The sequence below is a fragment of the Nerophis lumbriciformis genome, linkage group LG30 (genome assembly GCF_033978685.3).
Source record: "Nerophis lumbriciformis linkage group LG30, RoL_Nlum_v2.1, whole genome shotgun sequence".
In the NCBI taxonomy this organism is placed as follows: domain Eukaryota; kingdom Metazoa; phylum Chordata; class Actinopteri; order Syngnathiformes; family Syngnathidae; genus Nerophis; species Nerophis lumbriciformis.
In genome coordinates, this window is record NC_084577.2 from 30,747,037 (window position 1) to 30,764,376 (window position 17,340).

Consider the following 17,340-nt stretch of genomic DNA (forward strand, 5'->3'; position numbering starts at 1 on the left):
GATGGATGGATTTTTATGGACTTGCCTCTCTGTGATGTTAAGTTCCTGTTATAAGCTGTTATACAGTATATGCCTTGAGCTCTTATTTTGAAGGCGCTACGAGCGGAAGTGGTGACACGTTGTGGTGGAGCGGAGTTTCGAAAACAAACGAAATAAAGTGGTCCTCGTGTAAAACTGGAGCCTACGTGTTTGTTATTTTGTAGTTTTATACAGTACAGGCGACATATATCAACCCTCAGATACATCAATAAAAAATAAAAAACATTCTGTAAGCGGAACGAAACATCAGCTTCACTTGTGACACGTCATGTGTTAGTGGCCCGGAGGCGTTTGAACGTTACGCGCGCTCAACTTCCTGCTTCCGGTGTCGCTTTCTTCGCGGATGTGAGCTGTTTAACGTGCACGGTAGACTTTCCTTTCTGTCTTTATATTGTTTGTTTTCTCACATTTTCACGCTCAATAAAACCCACAATAATTCGACTTTGGTTAATTTTGTGTAATTTGGCTTTTTTGTGTGTGTGCGCTGTTTGATTTAGCATGTCGCTCTTTCCACTGCCAGCACAATCAGGTATGCATGCTCACATCTTGTTATTGTCACATGTTGTTATTGTCATATGTTGTTATTGTATTGTCATGCATGTGTTGTGTCTTTCACATCCTATTGATGATTGTCTTGTGGCATGTAGGCTGTTTAAAGCATGTACACTCGCAGAGGTAAGCCAAGGTGAGAGAGTCTCATGTTTCCTTCCTTGCATCATTCATTGACCCCCGTGACTGGTTTTAAGTTCCACTTGACATGCAGCCTGCTGGGAAGTTGCCCACCACCCGTGTCCCAAAGCCAGACGTCACAATTGAGTAATGGAACCGCTTGGCTTTTCACAGTTTGTACGGGTCAAAGGTTTAAGTGTTTCCTATTTGTTGCAGGTTTGCAGAGGGCTCAGCACCCTTTGACGTCCCGTGTGCCGTCATGGAGCGCCGGGATTTGACGTCGCACAAGAATGGGCGCCAAAGAAAGCTAGCGGGTCTCTCCCCCCGTCCCGAGGCCATGGTGGACGCCTCTGAGACCGGGCTCCTGGAGGAGGAGGAGGCGGACTTCCTCGCCGCGGGGTCGGACTCGGAGGACCGGAGGCCTCCTGGTATTCGGTCGGAGCTGGGAAACGTCTTGCTTCTCCTTTTCCTTTACGTGCTGCAAGGGATTCCTCTGGGACTGGCCGGCAGCATTCCGTTGATCCTCCAGAGTCAGAGCGTCAGCTACAGGGACCAGGCCATCTTCAGCTTTGTCTTCTGGCCATTTAGCCTCAAGCTGGTGTGGGCGCCGCTTGTGGACGCGCTTTACTTCAGAAAGTTTGGTCGGAGGTAAGAAGGAACATGGACGGCGTGTGGGGGACGTACGGTATGTCATCTGTGCCTGTGTCTGCGTAGGAAGTCCTGGCTGGTACCCACACAGTACCTGCTGGGCCTCTTCATGATTTACTTGTCCGTGAGAGTGGAGTCCCTGCTGCAGGGGGAAGGAGGCCCCGACATACTGGCGCTCACTGCCGTCTTCTTCATGCTGGCCTTTCTCGCGGCCACACAGGTACCGTATTTTCCGCACCATAAGCCGCCCTGGGTTATAAGCCGCGCCTTCAATGAACGGCATATTTCAAAACTTTGTCCACCTATAAGCCGCCCCGTGTTATAAGCCGCATCTAACTGCGCTAAAGGAATGTCAAAAAAACAGTCAGATAGGTCAGTCAAACTTTAATAATATATTAAAAACCAGCGTGATGTGGGCGCGCATGGAGTCGTATATCAACATGGACGGAGCTGCGTGAAAAAAGCCACCCGGCCTCTTCGCGTAAACTTACCTTAACCACTCGCTCATCTTTTCTTCATCCATCCATCCCTTCGAGTTAGCTTTTATGATGACGCCGGCTGGAAAGGTCTCTTTTGGCAAGGTCTTCCTTTTGAATATCACCATGGGTGGAAGTTTCTGGCCATTAGCATGGCAAGCTAGAACCACAGTGAAGGATGACTTCTCATTCCCTGTGGTGCGAATATTCACCGTACGTGCTCCCGTTGTATCCACAGTGCGGTTCACAGGAATATCAAAAGTCAGTGGAACCTCGTCCATGTTGATAATGTTCTCTGGCCGGATCTTTTTTTCAGCTATCTTGTTTTTACAATATGCACGGAAAGTAGCCAGCTTTTCTTGAAAGTCTTTAGGCAGTTGCTGTGAAATAGTAGTCCGTGTGCGGATGGAGAGATTGCGTCTTTTCATGAACCGGAAACCTGTCGCTTAGTAGGAGCCATTTTGTGGTCTTTACAGATGTAAACACACAAAGGAAATGAAACGTAATATCCGCGCGCTTCTTCTTCTTCTACGGGGGCGGGTGATTGCTTACAGTAGAAGAAGAAGCGCTTCCTGTTCTATGGGGGCGGGTGCTTACCTTGGCGGTTGCTTGCGTAGAAGAAGAAGCACTTCCTCTTCTACGGGGAAAAAAGATGGCGGCTGTTTACCGTAGTTGCGAGACCGAAACTTTATGAAAATGAATCTTAATATTAATCCATATATAAAGCGCACCGGGTTATAAGCCGCACTGTCAGCTTTTGAGTAAATTTGTGGTTTTTAGGTGCGGCTAATAGTGCGGAAAATACGGGTAAGCGTTTTCTCGTCCTACTAAGGACACACCCGATATTTAGCATTTTGTGTGTATAAATGATCTAGTTATTATTATTCCGCCGCAAAACTTTGGCGCGTACCACAGCCTACAGTTTTCGTCCAATGTGTCATTTATTGTACATTTATATTTATTGAAGTAATATTTAATTAATTATTTCAATACATGTATATTTAACTCATTATTTCAATATTGAATTATTTAAATACATGTATATTCATTTAACAAATGATTTCATTATTAAATTATTTAGTGTACATTTTTTATTCAACTATTTCAATATTTAATTAAGAGACACATATATTTAACTATTTAAATATTTAAATTATTTAGTGTACATTTTTATTTAACTCATTATTTAAAGATTAAATTCATTATTTAGATACATTTACATTTATTTAACTATTATTTTAATATTTTTTAAATTATTATTATTATTATTTCTATTTGACTAGTTATTTCAATATTTATTTATTTAGTGCACATTGGTATGTAGCTAATTATTTCAATATTTAATCTTTGTTTTTTTTTATTATTTAAATTCACTTCTATTTATTTGACTAGTTATTTAATTATTTTGTAGACATTTGTATTTAACTAATTATTTCAATATTTAATTATTTAAATACATTTACATTTATTTAACTAATTATTTTATTTTTATTTTTTATTATTTAGTGTACATTTTTTATTCAACTATAATGTACAATATTTAATTAAGAGACATACATTTAACTATTTAAATTATTTAGTGTACATTTTTATTTAACTCCTTATTTAAAGATTAAATTAATTATTTAGATACATTTACATTTATTTAACTATTATTTGAATATTTTTTAAATTATTATAGTGTACTTTTCTATTTGACTAGTTATTTCAATATTTATTTAGTGCACATTAGTATGTAGCTAATTATTTCAATATTTAATCTTTGTTTTTTTAAATTATTTAAATACACTTCTATTTATTTGACTAGTTATTTAATTATTTTGTAGACATTTGTATTTAACTAATTATTTCAATATTGAATTATTTCAATACATGTATATTCATTTAACAAATTATTTCATTATTAAATTATTTAGTGTACATTTTTTATTCAACTATTTCAATATTTAATTAAGAGACATATATTTAACTATTTAAATATTTCATTATTTAGTGTACATTTTTATTTAACTCATTATTTAAAGATTAAATTAATTATTTAGATACATTTACATTTATTTAACTATTATTTCAATATTTTTTAAATTATTATTTCTATTTGACTAGTTATTTCAATATTTATTTATTTAGTGCACATTGGTATGTAGCTAATTATTTCAATATTTAATCTTTGTTTTTTTAAATTATTTAAATACACTTCTATTTATTTGACTAGTTATTTAATTATTTTGTAGACATTTGTATTTAACTAATTATTTCAATATTTAATTATTTAAATACATTTACATTTATTTAACTAATTATTTTATTTTTATTTTTTATTTAGTGTACATTTTTTATTCAACTATAATGTACAATATTTAATTAAGAGACACATATATTTAACTATTTAAATTATTTAGTGTACATTTTTATTTAACTCATTATTTAAAGATTAAATTCATTATTTAGATACATTTACATTTATTTAACTATTATTTGAATATTTTTTAAATTATTATAGTGTACTTTTCTATTTGACTAGTTATTTCAATATTTATTTAGTGCACATTAGTATTTAACTAATTATTTCAATATTTAATTATTTAAATACATTTACATTTAACTAATTATTTTATTTTATTTTTTTATTATTTAGTGTACATTTTTTATTCAACTATAATGTACAATATTTAATTAAGAGACATATATTTAACTATTTAAATTATTTAGTGTACATTTTTATTTAACTCCTTATTTAAAGATTAAATTAATTATTTAGATACATTTACATTTATTTAACTATTATTTTGATATTTTTTAAATTATTATAGTGTACTTTTCTATTTGACTAGTTATTTCAATATTTATTTATTTATTGCACATTGGTATGTAGCGAATTATTTCAATATTTAATTTTTGTTTTTTAAATTATTTAAATACACTTCTATTTATTTGACTAGTTATTTAATTATTTTGTAGACATTTATATTTAACTAATTATTTCAATATTTAATTATTTAAATACATTTACATTTATTTAACTAATTATTTTATTTTTTATTATTTAGTATACATTTTTATTTAAATGTAAATGTATTTAAATAAATTATATTTAAATAAAAATGTACACTAAATAATAAAAAATAAAATAATTAGTTAAATAATTTATTTAACTAATTGTTTTAATATTTTTGTAATTATTGAAATACATTTATTTTTATTTGACTAGTTATTTAGTTAATATTGTTATATTTAGTTAATGATTTAAACAAAGACAAAAATAATTTGATCACATTTGAGTGGGAATTGTAACATTTGACACTTTCCCTGCTCCCAATAAAAGGTTTCCTAGTTTGTAAGTGCATGTTTGTTGTCAGGACATCGCGGTGGACGGCTGGGCCCTCACCATGCTGTCCAGAGAGAACGTGGGCTACGCGTCCACCTGCAACTCGGTGGGTCAGACAGCAGGTTACTTCCTGGGCAACGTGCTCTTCCTGGCGCTGGAGTCTGCCGACTTCTGCAATAAATACCTGCGCGCGCAGCCCCAGGACACGGGCATCGTCACCTTGTCAGGTAGCGTCCCAACATGGCCGCTTGTCTTCCACCCGCTGTCCAGTTGACCTTCAAGCCTTCTTCTTGACAGACTTCCTGTTCTTCTGGGGCGTGGTCTTCCTGGTGTCCACCACGCTGGTGGCCGTGATGAAAAGTGAGCGCGTGCGTTTCAGAGGCAGGCGGCGAGTGGAGGAGGAGACGCAGGGCGTGTGCGAGACCTACAGGCTGCTGATCAGCATCATCAAGAGGCCCGCCGTCTTCACCTTCTGTGCGCTGCTCCTCACCGCCAAAGTACAGGAACTTGTGACCACGCTCACCTTCTCACAGTCGGATGCTCGCATCACACTTCTCGTCGTTCCAGGTGGGCTTCTCGGCGGCCGACGCAGTGACGGGTCTGAAGCTGGTGGAGGCCGGCGTTCCCAAGGCGCAGTTAGCACTGCTGGCGGTGCCCATGGTGCCTCTGCAGATCCTCCTGCCGCTCCTCATCAGTAAATACACGGCAGGACCCAGGCCGCTGGACGTCTTCTACAAGGCCTTCCCCTTCAGGTTCTTGCAGCGCACACACACACACACACACACACACACACACACACACACACACACACACACACGCACACACATTCCAGTATTTATATTCTTGAGACCTCCGAAAAATGCCTCCCTCTTTAGGACCACCCTTTCTATATATATATATATATATATATGTATGTATGTGTGGGGAAAAAAATCACAAGACTATTTCATCTCTACAGGCCTGTTTCATGAGGGGGGGTACCCTCAATCGTCAGGAGATTTTAATGGGAGCATTCGCATACCATGGTTTATATAGGGCACAGAGTGGGTGGGTACAGGCTGGCCTAGGGGCGTGGTGATTGGTTCATGTGTTACCTAGGAGGTGTTTCCGTCTATGGCGGCATGCTGTTACAATTTCGCTGCGCTTGTTGAGGGATGACAGGTCTGGACGGTAAATAATAAACAGTTTCTCTTTCAAGCATAGGTTGCATCTTTTATTACCACTATTGTAAGGTGTGCTGGATGCAAGAATTTGCCATGTTATTGAATATTCAACATTATTGTCTTTGAGGTCCCAAATGTGTTTGCTGAGTTCTGTGGTATTTCGCAGGTTTTTGTTCCTGAAAGAAGCCTTGTGATTGTTCCATCTGGTTTTGAATTCTCCCTCGGTTAATCCTACATATGTGTCGGATGTGTTAATGTCCTTGCGTATTACCTTAGATTGGTAGACAACTGATGTTTGTAAGCACCCCCCTTTGAGAGGGCAATCAGGTTTCTTTCGACAGTTACATCCTTTGTTGGTTTTGGAGTCGCTCTGTCTGGGGGTCGACGGCTCATTTGCAATTGTTTTGTTGTGGTTTGAGATGATTTGTCGTATATTGTTCATGCAGCTGTAGCTCAATTTAATGTTGTTCTTGTTGAATACTTTTCTTAGGGTGTTGTCTTTGGGAAAGTGTTTGTCAATCAGATTGAGGAATTTGTGTCCAATGTTCGTTGAGACGTTTTTGCTGTATGGGGGGTTGTACCAGATGATGTCGTTTCGTTTTCTGTTCTTTTTTGGCTGGTTTCCTGGCGTGGGTTCATAGGTGAGGGTGAAATTGTATCCGCTTTCATCAAGGGCTTTTTGGTACGGGGGGCTTGCTTGGTCAAATTCAGCTTTGCTAGATGACAGCATCGATAGCCTTTTATTAATTCCGGTAGGTATACTTTTCGTGGTGGTGGGTGGGTGGTTGCTGTCATGGTGCACGTATTGGAGTGTTGTGTTGGGTTTCGTGAATGGTTGGTAGCTGTTATTTCTCAGGTTGAAAGTGACGTCAAGGAAGTTGACGGTTTGCTTGTTGGCTTCAATCGTGATCCGTAGGCCGTTCTCTTTGAAAATTTGGCATATGCGCTTCTTGGTATTCTCGCTGCTCCTTGGCGAGGCGCGACACACTGCCAGTCCGTCATCACGGTAAATACCAAGGTTCAGATTGAGGCTAGCGAGCTGGGAGAGGAGGAAACTCCCAACGAGTTCACACGTTTCTGCTCCGTCAAAACTTCCCATAGTATATATATATATATATATATATATATATATATAAAGAAGTGTATTTACAACATTAATAATATATAGATTGGGGCGGTATAGCTCGGTTGATGGAGTGGCCGTGCCAGCAACTTGAGGGTTCCAGGTTCGATCCCCACTTCTGCCAACCTAGTCACTGCCGTTGTGTCCTTGGGCAAGACACTTTACCCACCTGCTCCCAGTGCCACCCACACTGCTTTAAATGGAACTTAGATATTGGCTTTCACTATGTAAAAGTGCTTTGAGTCACCCAGAATTCCCGGTTTTCTGGGTCATTTTTCCCATTGAAAATAAATGAGCCAGTTTTCAAACTTGCACACATTTCTCAACCGATTGGAATCGTTTCACCCTCCACACACCTTCCAACTACCATTTTCCAAGTTCAAAAAAATTCCATGAATTCCCAGTTTTCCAAAGCCCTATTTTCACCTCTTCCTGGAAAGTTTTCACAGTTCACATTTTCAACTATCTTTGACCATTCCACCTTCAAAACATTCTTCTTAATTGCGACAACAAAACTACCATTTTTCTTTTCGTACAAATTCCCCAGTTTTCCCGAAATTCAGAAATACTCATTTAAATTCGGACTGTTACTACGTCAACATTTTTCAACCGTGTTGAAAAATTCCAACACCAACCCATTCATATCATCTGGGACAATTGCATACCTGCCAACTACTCCGGTTTTCCCGTAATTAGTACGGTTTTCATCAACCTATTCCGGGTTACGGTTGCAGTGATAAAAAGTACGGTTTTTCATTAATTAAAAATATATATTTTTTAAAAAGTTTTACTCACAAAATCGCGTAACAACGACAATCGACACTGCTTCCCGTAACTTCCTATCAAGCCATTCCGAATGCCATGCGCGAGGCTATTTATAGCACCGCTGCCAAGCACGAGGCACCAGTTGTATGGCGTCACATTAGTGCCAAAAATCCGAGCGCATAAAAACTGTTATCGCGCGTTGATTCTCCACTTCGTGCGCGCGCGCAACACCATTTTGCGCGCGCGTGGTGCCTTATAGCACGCGCGCGGTGCCTTTCTGCGCGCTCTCTGTTTACTCCTGGCATCTCTCCTCGCGCTGTCATGTTTCTTTTTGGCACTTTGGGGGCGGGTATGCTTAGACGGCCCCTCCTTTCTGATTGGTCAGGCGAAAAACGCTGAAAAATGCTCAGAGCCAATCAGAAGTATAGCAGGGCGGGTCATCGTCAATATGTATCAAGATTTACGGAGGAAGAAGTGGATAAAAAAATGTCGCGCGCTGATGAAGGTTATTTCATACCACATAAACACAATACAGGGTAATACAAAATGTGAGCCAAATAAATAATAAGACAACAAACACCATAATCACATCTTTCAGCCAGAACTGGTCCACCAGCAATAACATTATTTTATATTTTCACTTCTTCTTCAACATTTGTTTTCTAATTTATGGAATTTATTTTGATTCAGCCATAAAATTAATGAAATAATCTTTGAATTTTGTTTTTAAAATGTTAAAAATAGCTTTTAATAATTCTGAAACAGTTTAAAATAATCAGAGAACTGACTAACACTGACCCTACACAACTATGTTGCACAATTAAGTCTTTTTTTTTTTTTTTAAAGCGAAAGAGGTCATTTCAACAGGTACAGCATCCTATGTCATATCTACATGTAATAAGATTTGTAACAAGGCAAACCGTTTGTAAATTGGTCGAAAATCGAGCAAGTTATGGTAATTTAAGTAGTACATGTACCATTGACATCAATGTAATGATTGAGGCTAGATGTCCGAGGTAAGATGGCTACAACGTTGCTACGCTGGAGAATGATTGGTCATATGAAAAATGCTCACAGCCAATCAGAAAGGAGGGGCCGTCTAAGCATACCCGCCCCCAAAGTGCCAAAAAGAAACATGACAGCGTGAGGAGAGATGCCAGGAGTACACAGAGAGCGCGCAGAAAGGCGTCGCGCGCACCGCAGAAAGGCACCGCACGCGCGCAGAAAGGCACCACGCGCGCGCACGGAGTGGAGAATCAGCGCGCGATAACAGTTTTTATGCGCTCGGATTTTTGGCACTAATGTGACGACATACAGTTGCCATTGTTTCCAAACGAGCGAACGATCATGGAATCAGCCGGAGAAAAATCGCAAACGAGTCTTAAACCGAAAAGAAAACTGCAGTCATTCCGTGAAGAATATTCAAAAGCCTATCCAGGAATAATTATCCGTTCCAAAAAGGGTGAAAACTACGCGAATTGCACCTTGTGCGGACAAGATTTTTCGATCGGACACGGAGGAATTAGCGATGTAAAAGACCACGTTGGGACAAAAAAACACAAGTCTAATGCCGTTGCTAGCGATACAAGTGGAAAACTTTCAACGTTTTTCGTCGCCCAAACAGATTCTTTGGATGTGATAAATGCCGAAGTTTTATTTACGGAGGCAATAATTGAGCAAACAAAAAGGTAATGACACCAATGTTATCTATTGGAATTGTTTAGTACTGTTAAAAGTGTTTATACTATTTATGCTTTCAAGTCCAAGTTGAAGAAATCTTGTTAAATGTTGACAGCATAACTACCAAAATACAGAAGTATGTCCTTAATATTTTTGCAGTGCTATTTCTGTTGAAAAGTTCAAATGATTACATTAGAGATGTGATGTGCCACTTTTCAAGTGTCTGATGGCTTCAATTAATTTTTCATATTTTGAATTCTTTTGAAAGGCTTACAAAAAAACTACATTTGAATTGTAATTCCATGCTATTGACAGGACTATTAATTTTAATGAAGTTAGCTTACCATGTTTACAGTATGATAATTGTGATAGAAATGTGAATTTTAGGCACAGAATATTTTTTACAATTGAACAAGGCAGTAGATTATACAAGCTTGGACAGAAAGTTAATAATGACACCAATTTTTTTTTTAATGGAATTGTTTAGTACTGTTTTACCATTTGTTTACTGTAAAAAGTGTTTATACTGTTTATACTTTCAATTAACACATTGAAGTCTTGTGAAAGGTTGACAGGATAACTGGCATTAACTGTCAAAATAATTTCAAACTATTGAAGTTAGCTTACAGAATAAACATGTCAATCAACCCATATGATTTTTGCTGTAATATTTTAGTTTTGAAAAGTCACTGTGACTGATAGAAAAGTGATGGTTTTAGCAACATTTTAACCTGTCTGAATGCTAATAATCATTTTGCGTCGGGGGGCGAAGCCCTGAACCCCCCACCAGGACTTTGTCCTGGACCTACCGGGGCCTGCGGCCCTTGGACCCTGGCTACTAGGTTTTTCTGATTTCAAAAGTTGGCAGGTATGCACATTTCCCAACCGATTGGAATCGTTTCACCCTCCACACACCTTCAAACTACCATTTTCCAAGTTCAAAAAAAATCCATGAATTCCTAGTTTTCCGAAGCCCTATTTTCACCTCTTCCTGGAAAGTTTTCACAGTTCACATTTTCAACTATTTTTGACCATTCCACCTTCAAAACATTCTTCTTAATTGGGACAACAAAACTACCATTTTTCTTTTCGTACAAATTCCCCAGTTTTCCCGAAATTCTGAAATACTCATTTAAATTCAGACTGTTACTACGTCAACATTTTTCAACCGTGTTGAAAAATTCCAACACCAACCCATTCATATCCATCCATCCATCCATCCATCTTCTTCTGCTTATCCGAGGTCGGGTTGCGGGGGCAGCAGCCTAAGCAGGGAAGCCCAGACTTCCCTCTCCCCAGCCACTTCGTCCAGCTCTTCCTGTGGGACCCCGAGGCGTTCCCAGGCCAGCCGGGAGACATAGTCTTCCCAACGTGTCCTGGGTCTTCCCCGCGGCCTCCTACCGGTCGGACGTGCCCTAAACACCTCCCTAGGGAGGCGTTCGGGTGGCATCCTGACCAGATGCCCGAACCACCTCATCTGGCTCCTCTCCATGTGGAGGAGCAGCGGCTTTACTTTGAGTTCCTCCTGGATGGCAGAGCTTCTCACCCTATCTCTAAGGGAGAGCCCCGCCACCCGGCGGAGGAAACTCATTTGGGCCGCTTGGACCCGTGATCTTGTCCTTTCGGTCATAACCCAAAGCTCATGACCATAGGTGAGGATGGGAACGTAGATCGACCGGTAAATTGAAAGCTTTGCCTTCCGGCTCAGCTCCTTCTTCACCACAACGGATCGATACAGCGTCCGCATTACTGAAGATGCCGCACCGATCCGCCTGTCGATCTCACGATCCACTCTTCCCTCACTCGTGAACAAGACTCCGAGGTACTTGAACTCCTCCACTTGGGGCAAGATCTCCTCCCCAACCCGGAGATGGCACTCCACCCTTTTCACCCTTTCCATTCATATCATCTGGGACAATTGTTGTATTTCCTATATTTTCAAAAGTTCAAATTTTTCCCAAATTTCTAGGAAATTCCCATTCAAATGGATGTATTGATAGTTCTACAATGCCCTAAATTCCCAAAGTTCTGCACCATGACTGTGACCTTTCAAGCATCCACCCACACTACTCTTCACATGTTGAACACAAAACATGTTTTCCCGGTAATTTCCCCCCCATAAACAATGAATAGGAAATGGACTGCATATCCCACATTTCTCATCTGAAGCGGAATTGCAAATTCTAGTTTTTGATATTTTTTATGGCTTATGGAAAAATATATTTCATTTGAAATATAACTTCCTGTGATTATAATCCCTCAGCTATCAAGGCAGAAAGGAAATGTCAACACAAGCATGGAAAAGACTCAAACAATGCCAACAAAATAGTCAAATCACATTGAACATTTAACAATAAGCTCTTAAAATGAAGGAATATGTAAGAAATGCTTCATAAAGTGTAAGAAAATAGTGTGAAAATGTAAACCCGAGAAGTACTATTTTCTGCAGTTTTAGTGGCAGGAAGTTACAGCTATGCTCTAAAGGGTGAGCTAAGGTGGTGTGGTATTAGCGCTCTTGCCTTGCATCATGTACAGACCACATTGGTCTGACTACGGTCCCTTTGGAAAAACAATATTTAGTTGTCTTCACTGTTAATAAAGATACAATGTTATGCTGAGGTGTACTTATAACTATGTGTGGTTTGTGAAGCCCTTTAAGGACTGTAGACTATTGACTTATTGATTGATAACAACATTGATTGATTGATAACATGTTGCAGGTTGATCATTGGTCTGGAATTTGCTCTGCTGGTCTGGTGGACGCCCAGTGTGAGAGGAGAGGAAGGCTTTCCTGTTTACTACTACGGCGTGGTGCTGCTCAGCTACGCCCTGCATCAGGTGAGCGCCTCGCTGCAACCACTCACCTGGCTGGAGTACGGGCGGCGTGGCTTTAAGGGGAAGGATTGGGTAGCAGGTTTTGGACTAATATTGACAAAGTGTTACATCAGAGTTAGTTAGCACTACTTTTGATGTGGTTTATGTCAAGAGGACAGCGTCAGAAATTAGTGTGAGAAGTCTCTTTTTACCATGAAAACAACAAGTAGCACTAAACTTGAACTTGATAGCAAATAGGAGGAGGCAACATCCCACAGCAAACAACACACACTACTACTAGGAGGGAATAACGAACAAGCAGCACGAAACTTGAACTTGATAGCAAATAGGAGGAGGCAACATCCCACAGCAAACAACACACACTACTACTACAAGGAGGGAATAACGAACAAGCAGCACGAAACTTGAACTTGATAGCAAATAGGAGGAGGCAACATCCCACAGCAAACAACACACACTACTACGAGGAGGGAATAACGAACAAACAGCACGAAACATGAACTTGATAGCAAATAGGAGGCAACACCCCACAGCAAACAACACACACTACTACTACTAGGAGGGAATAACGAAAAAGCAGCACGAAACTTGAACTTGATAGCAAATAGGAGGAGGCAACATCCCACAGCAAACAACACACACTACTACTAGGAGGGAATAACGAACAAGCAGCACGAAAGTTGAACTTGATAGCAAATAGGAGGAGGCAACATCCCACAGCAAACAACACACACTAATACGAGGAGGGAATAACAAACAAGCAGCACTAAACTTGAACTTGATAGCAAATAGGAGGAGGCAACATCCCACAGCAAACAACACACACTACTAGGAGGGAATAACGAACAAGCAGCACTAAACTTGAACTTGATACCAAATAGGAGGAGGCAACATCCCACAGCAAACAACACACACTACTACTACTAGGAGGGAATAACGAACAAGCAGCACGAAACTTGAACTTGATAGCAAATAGGAGGAGGCAACATCCCACAGCAAACAACACACACTACTACTACTAGGAGGGAATAACGAACAAGCAGCACGAAACTTGAACTTGATAGCAAATAGGAGGAGGCAACATCCCACAGCAAACAACACTTCCATCCATGTCAGCCAATATAGTAGCCTTGAGTGCTCCTCCAAGCATCACCCGGCCACTACAACATGACCATACTAGTTGTCTGAAGTCTGACCTGCGTGGTGTGCCACAGGTGACCTTGTACAGCATGTACGTGGCCTGCATGGCCTTCCACGCCAAGGTCAGCGACCCTCTGATCGGCGGCACCTACATGACGCTGCTGAACACGCTCACCAACCTGGGAGGTAACTGGCCCTCCACTGTGGCCCTCTGGCTGGTGGACCCGCTCACCTGGAGGGAGTGTCGAGGTGCAGCCGGCCTCACCTGCTCCTCCCCCGAGGCGGCCAAGGTAAGTCGGCGGCGACGGCGACAACACTGATGACGACCTTGACGCTCACTTCCTGTCTGCAGATGTGCGTCAAGGAGGGCGGGGCTTGCGTCACAACCTTGGACGGTTACTACGTGGAGTCGTTGGCGTGCGTCTTGATGGGCGTGGCCTGGTGGGTGTGGTTTGGGAAGAAGATGAGAAGGTTGCAGGATCACAGTCCTGCGGCTTGGAGGTGCAGAGTCTGAATCCTCCTCCGAGTCTCACAGGACTAGAACCTTCTTTCAGTCGCCACAACATCAGAACTATTTAGTCTCACAGGACTAGAACCTTCTTTCAGTCGCCACAACATCAGAACTATTTAGTCTCACAGGACTAGAACCTTCTTTCAATCGCCACAACATCAGAACTATTTAGTCTCACAGGACTAGAACCTTCTTTCAGTCGCCACAACATCAGAACTATTTAGTCTCACAGGACTAGAACCTTCTTTCAGTCGCCACAACATCAGAACTATTTAGTCTCACAGGACTAGAACCTTCTTTCAGTCGCCACATGACAAGATCAGAACTATTTAGTCTCACAGGACTAGAACCTTCTTTCAGTCGCCACAACATCAGAACTATTTAGTCTCACAGGACTAGAACCTTCTTTCAGTCGCCACAACATCAGAACTATTTAGTCTCATAGGACTAGAACCTTCTTTCAGTCGCCACATGACAAGATCAGAACTATTTAGTCTCACAGGACTAGAACCTTCTTTCAGTCGCCCCAACATCAGAACTATTTAGTCTCTCAGGACTAGAACCTTCTTTCAGTCGCCACAACATCAGAACTATTTAGTCTCACAGGACTAGAACCTTCTTTCAGTCGCCACATGACAACATGAGAACTATTTAGTCTCTCAGGACTAGAACCTTCTTTCAGTCGCCACATGACAACATCAGAACTATTTAGTCTCACAGGACTAGAACCTTCTTTCAGTCGCCACATGACAACATCAGAACTATTTAGTCTCACAGGACTAGAACCTTCTTTCAGTCGCCACATGACAAGATCAGAACTATTTAGTCTCACAGGACTAGAACCTTCTTTCAGTCGCCACAACATCAGAACTATTTAGTCTCACAGGACTAGAACCTTCTTTCAGTCGCCACAACATCAGAACTATTTAGTCTCACAGGACTAGAACCTTCTTTCAGTCGCCACAACATCAGAACTATTTAGTCTCTCAGGACTAGAACCTTCTTTCAGTCGCCACAACATCAGAACTATTTAGTCTCATAGGACTAGAACCTTCTTTCAGTCGCCACATGACAAGATCAGAACTATTTAGTCTCACAGGACTAGAACCTTCTTTCAGTCGCCCCAACATCAGAACTATTTAGTCTCTCAGGACTAGAACCTTCTTTCAGTCGCCACAACATCAGAACTATTTAGTCTCACAGGACTAGAACCTTCTTTCAGTCGCCACATGACAACATGAGAACTATTTAGACTCTCAGGACTAGAACCTTCTTTCAGTCACCACATGACAACATCAGAACTATTTAGTCTCACAGGACTAGAACCTTCTTTCAGTCGCCACATGACAACATCAGAACTATTTAGTCTCACAGGACTAGAACCTTCTTTCAGTCGCCACATGACAACATCAGAACTATTTAGTCTCACAGGACTAGAACCTTCTTTCAGTCGCCCCAACATCAGAACTATTTAGTCTCTCAGGACTAGAACCTTCTTTCAGTCGCCACAACATCAGAACTATTTAGTCTCACAGGACTAGAACCTTCTTTCAGTCGCCACATGACAACATGAGAACTATTTAGTCTCTCAGGACTAGAACCTTCTTTCAGTCACCACATGACAACATCAGAACTATTTAGTCTCACAGGACTAGAACCTTCTTTCAGTCGCCACATGACAACATCAGAACTATTTAGTCTCACAGGACTAGAACCTTCTTTCAGTCGCCACATGACAACATCAGAACTATTTAGTCTCACAGGACTAGAACCTTCTTTCAGTCGCCACATGACAACATCAGAACTATTTAGTCTCACAGGACTAGAACCTTCTTTCAGTCGCCACAACATCAGAACTATTTAGTCTCATAGGACTAGAACCTTCTTTCAGTCGCCACATGACAACATCAGAACTATTTAGTCTCACAGGACTAGAACCTTCTTTCAGTCGCCCCAACATCAGAACTATTTAGTCTCACAGGACTAGAACCTTCTTTCAGTCGCCACATGACAAGATCAGAACTATTTAGTCTCACAGGACTAGAACCTTCTTTCAGTCGCCACATGACAACATCAGAACTATTTAGTCTCACAGGACTAGAACCTTCTTTCAGTCGCCACATGACAACATCAGAACTATTTAGTCTCTCAGGACTAGAACCTTCTTTCAGTCGCCACAACATCAGAACTATTTAGTCTCACAGGACTAGAACTTTCTTTCAGTCGCCACATGACAACATCAGAACTATTTAGTCTCACAGGACTAGAACCTTCTTTCAGTCGCCACATGACAACATCAGAACTATTTAGTCTCACAGGACTAGAACCTTCTTTGAGTCGCCACAACATCAGAACTATGCGACTTATTTCAATTCTTCATATTTACACGACATAGCTGTACCTAATGATGTGGCCAGTGAGTGGGATGACATCATTAGGTTGCAAAGTGGAAATATTGATCAATTATTCCTTTTCTTTCCTATTGAAGACTGTAGTACTGATCAAGTTTAGTCATAGAAGATATTCTAGAGTGAAGTTACTGCCACTACACACACACAAATGTTTTTACTCGCGTCAGACGAGTCGCAAGTAAAAAAAAACTATTTTCAAGTCAAAACCTTTCTTTCACACTCAAGGGAAACTAAGTTTTCCTTTTCTTTTGTCCGCCATTTTTCTCCACACCATGTTTCTTCTTATTTTTGGCGGAGGGCACCATGCGCAAATAACAGCAAATAACACAACTATTTTCTTCACTTAAAAATAACATTTTCAAGTCAAAACCTTTCTTTCACACTCAAGGGAAACTGTAAGTTTTCCTTTTCTTTTGTCCGCCATTTTTCTCCACACCATGTTTCTTCTTATTTTTGGCGGAGGGCACCATGCGCAAATAACAGCAAATAACAAAAAAAAACAACTATTTTCTTCACTTAAAAATAACATTTTCAAGTCAAAACCTTTCTTTC

At 40.3% G+C, this 17,340-nt stretch overlaps 1 protein-coding gene across 6 annotated transcripts; it reads left to right on the forward strand.

The window, feature by feature from the left end:
• The first annotated feature begins 306 nt into the window (after positions 1–306).
• slc33a1 (solute carrier family 33 member 1) lies at positions 307–15,122 on the forward strand. Of its 6 annotated transcripts, none has more exons than XR_009810582.1 (13): positions 417–568; positions 687–724; positions 786–855; positions 925–1,356; positions 1,423–1,576; positions 5,192–5,387; positions 5,458–5,657; positions 5,728–5,912; positions 12,612–12,729; positions 13,941–14,156; positions 14,219–14,410; positions 14,515–14,566; positions 15,050–15,122. XR_009810582.1 is itself a non-coding variant. In XM_061925900.1 (11 exons), the coding sequence occupies exons 2-11, from the start codon at positions 699–701 to the stop codon at positions 14,378–14,380; spliced, it is 1,749 nt and encodes a 582-aa protein (XP_061781884.1). In that variant the 5' UTR covers positions 389–405; positions 687–698; the 3' UTR covers positions 14,381–14,474. The 6 variants fall into 6 exon arrangements, 1 of the variants encoding a protein (XP_061781884.1); XR_009810585.2 differs by having other exon boundaries at positions 803–855; XR_012048624.1 differs by having other exon boundaries at positions 687–714.
• Positions 15,123–17,340: the final 2,218 nt, after the last annotated feature.

Coding starts and splice junctions, on each gene's coding strand:
- slc33a1 (XM_061925900.1), top strand. Junction 856..924: donor AAGCCAGACGTCACAATTGA/GTAATGGAACCG, acceptor TATTTGTTGCAG/GTTTGCAGAGGGCTCAGCAC. Junction 5,913..12,611: donor TACAAGGCCTTCCCCTTCAG/GTTCTTGCAGCG, acceptor AACATGTTGCAG/GTTGATCATTGGTCTGGAAT.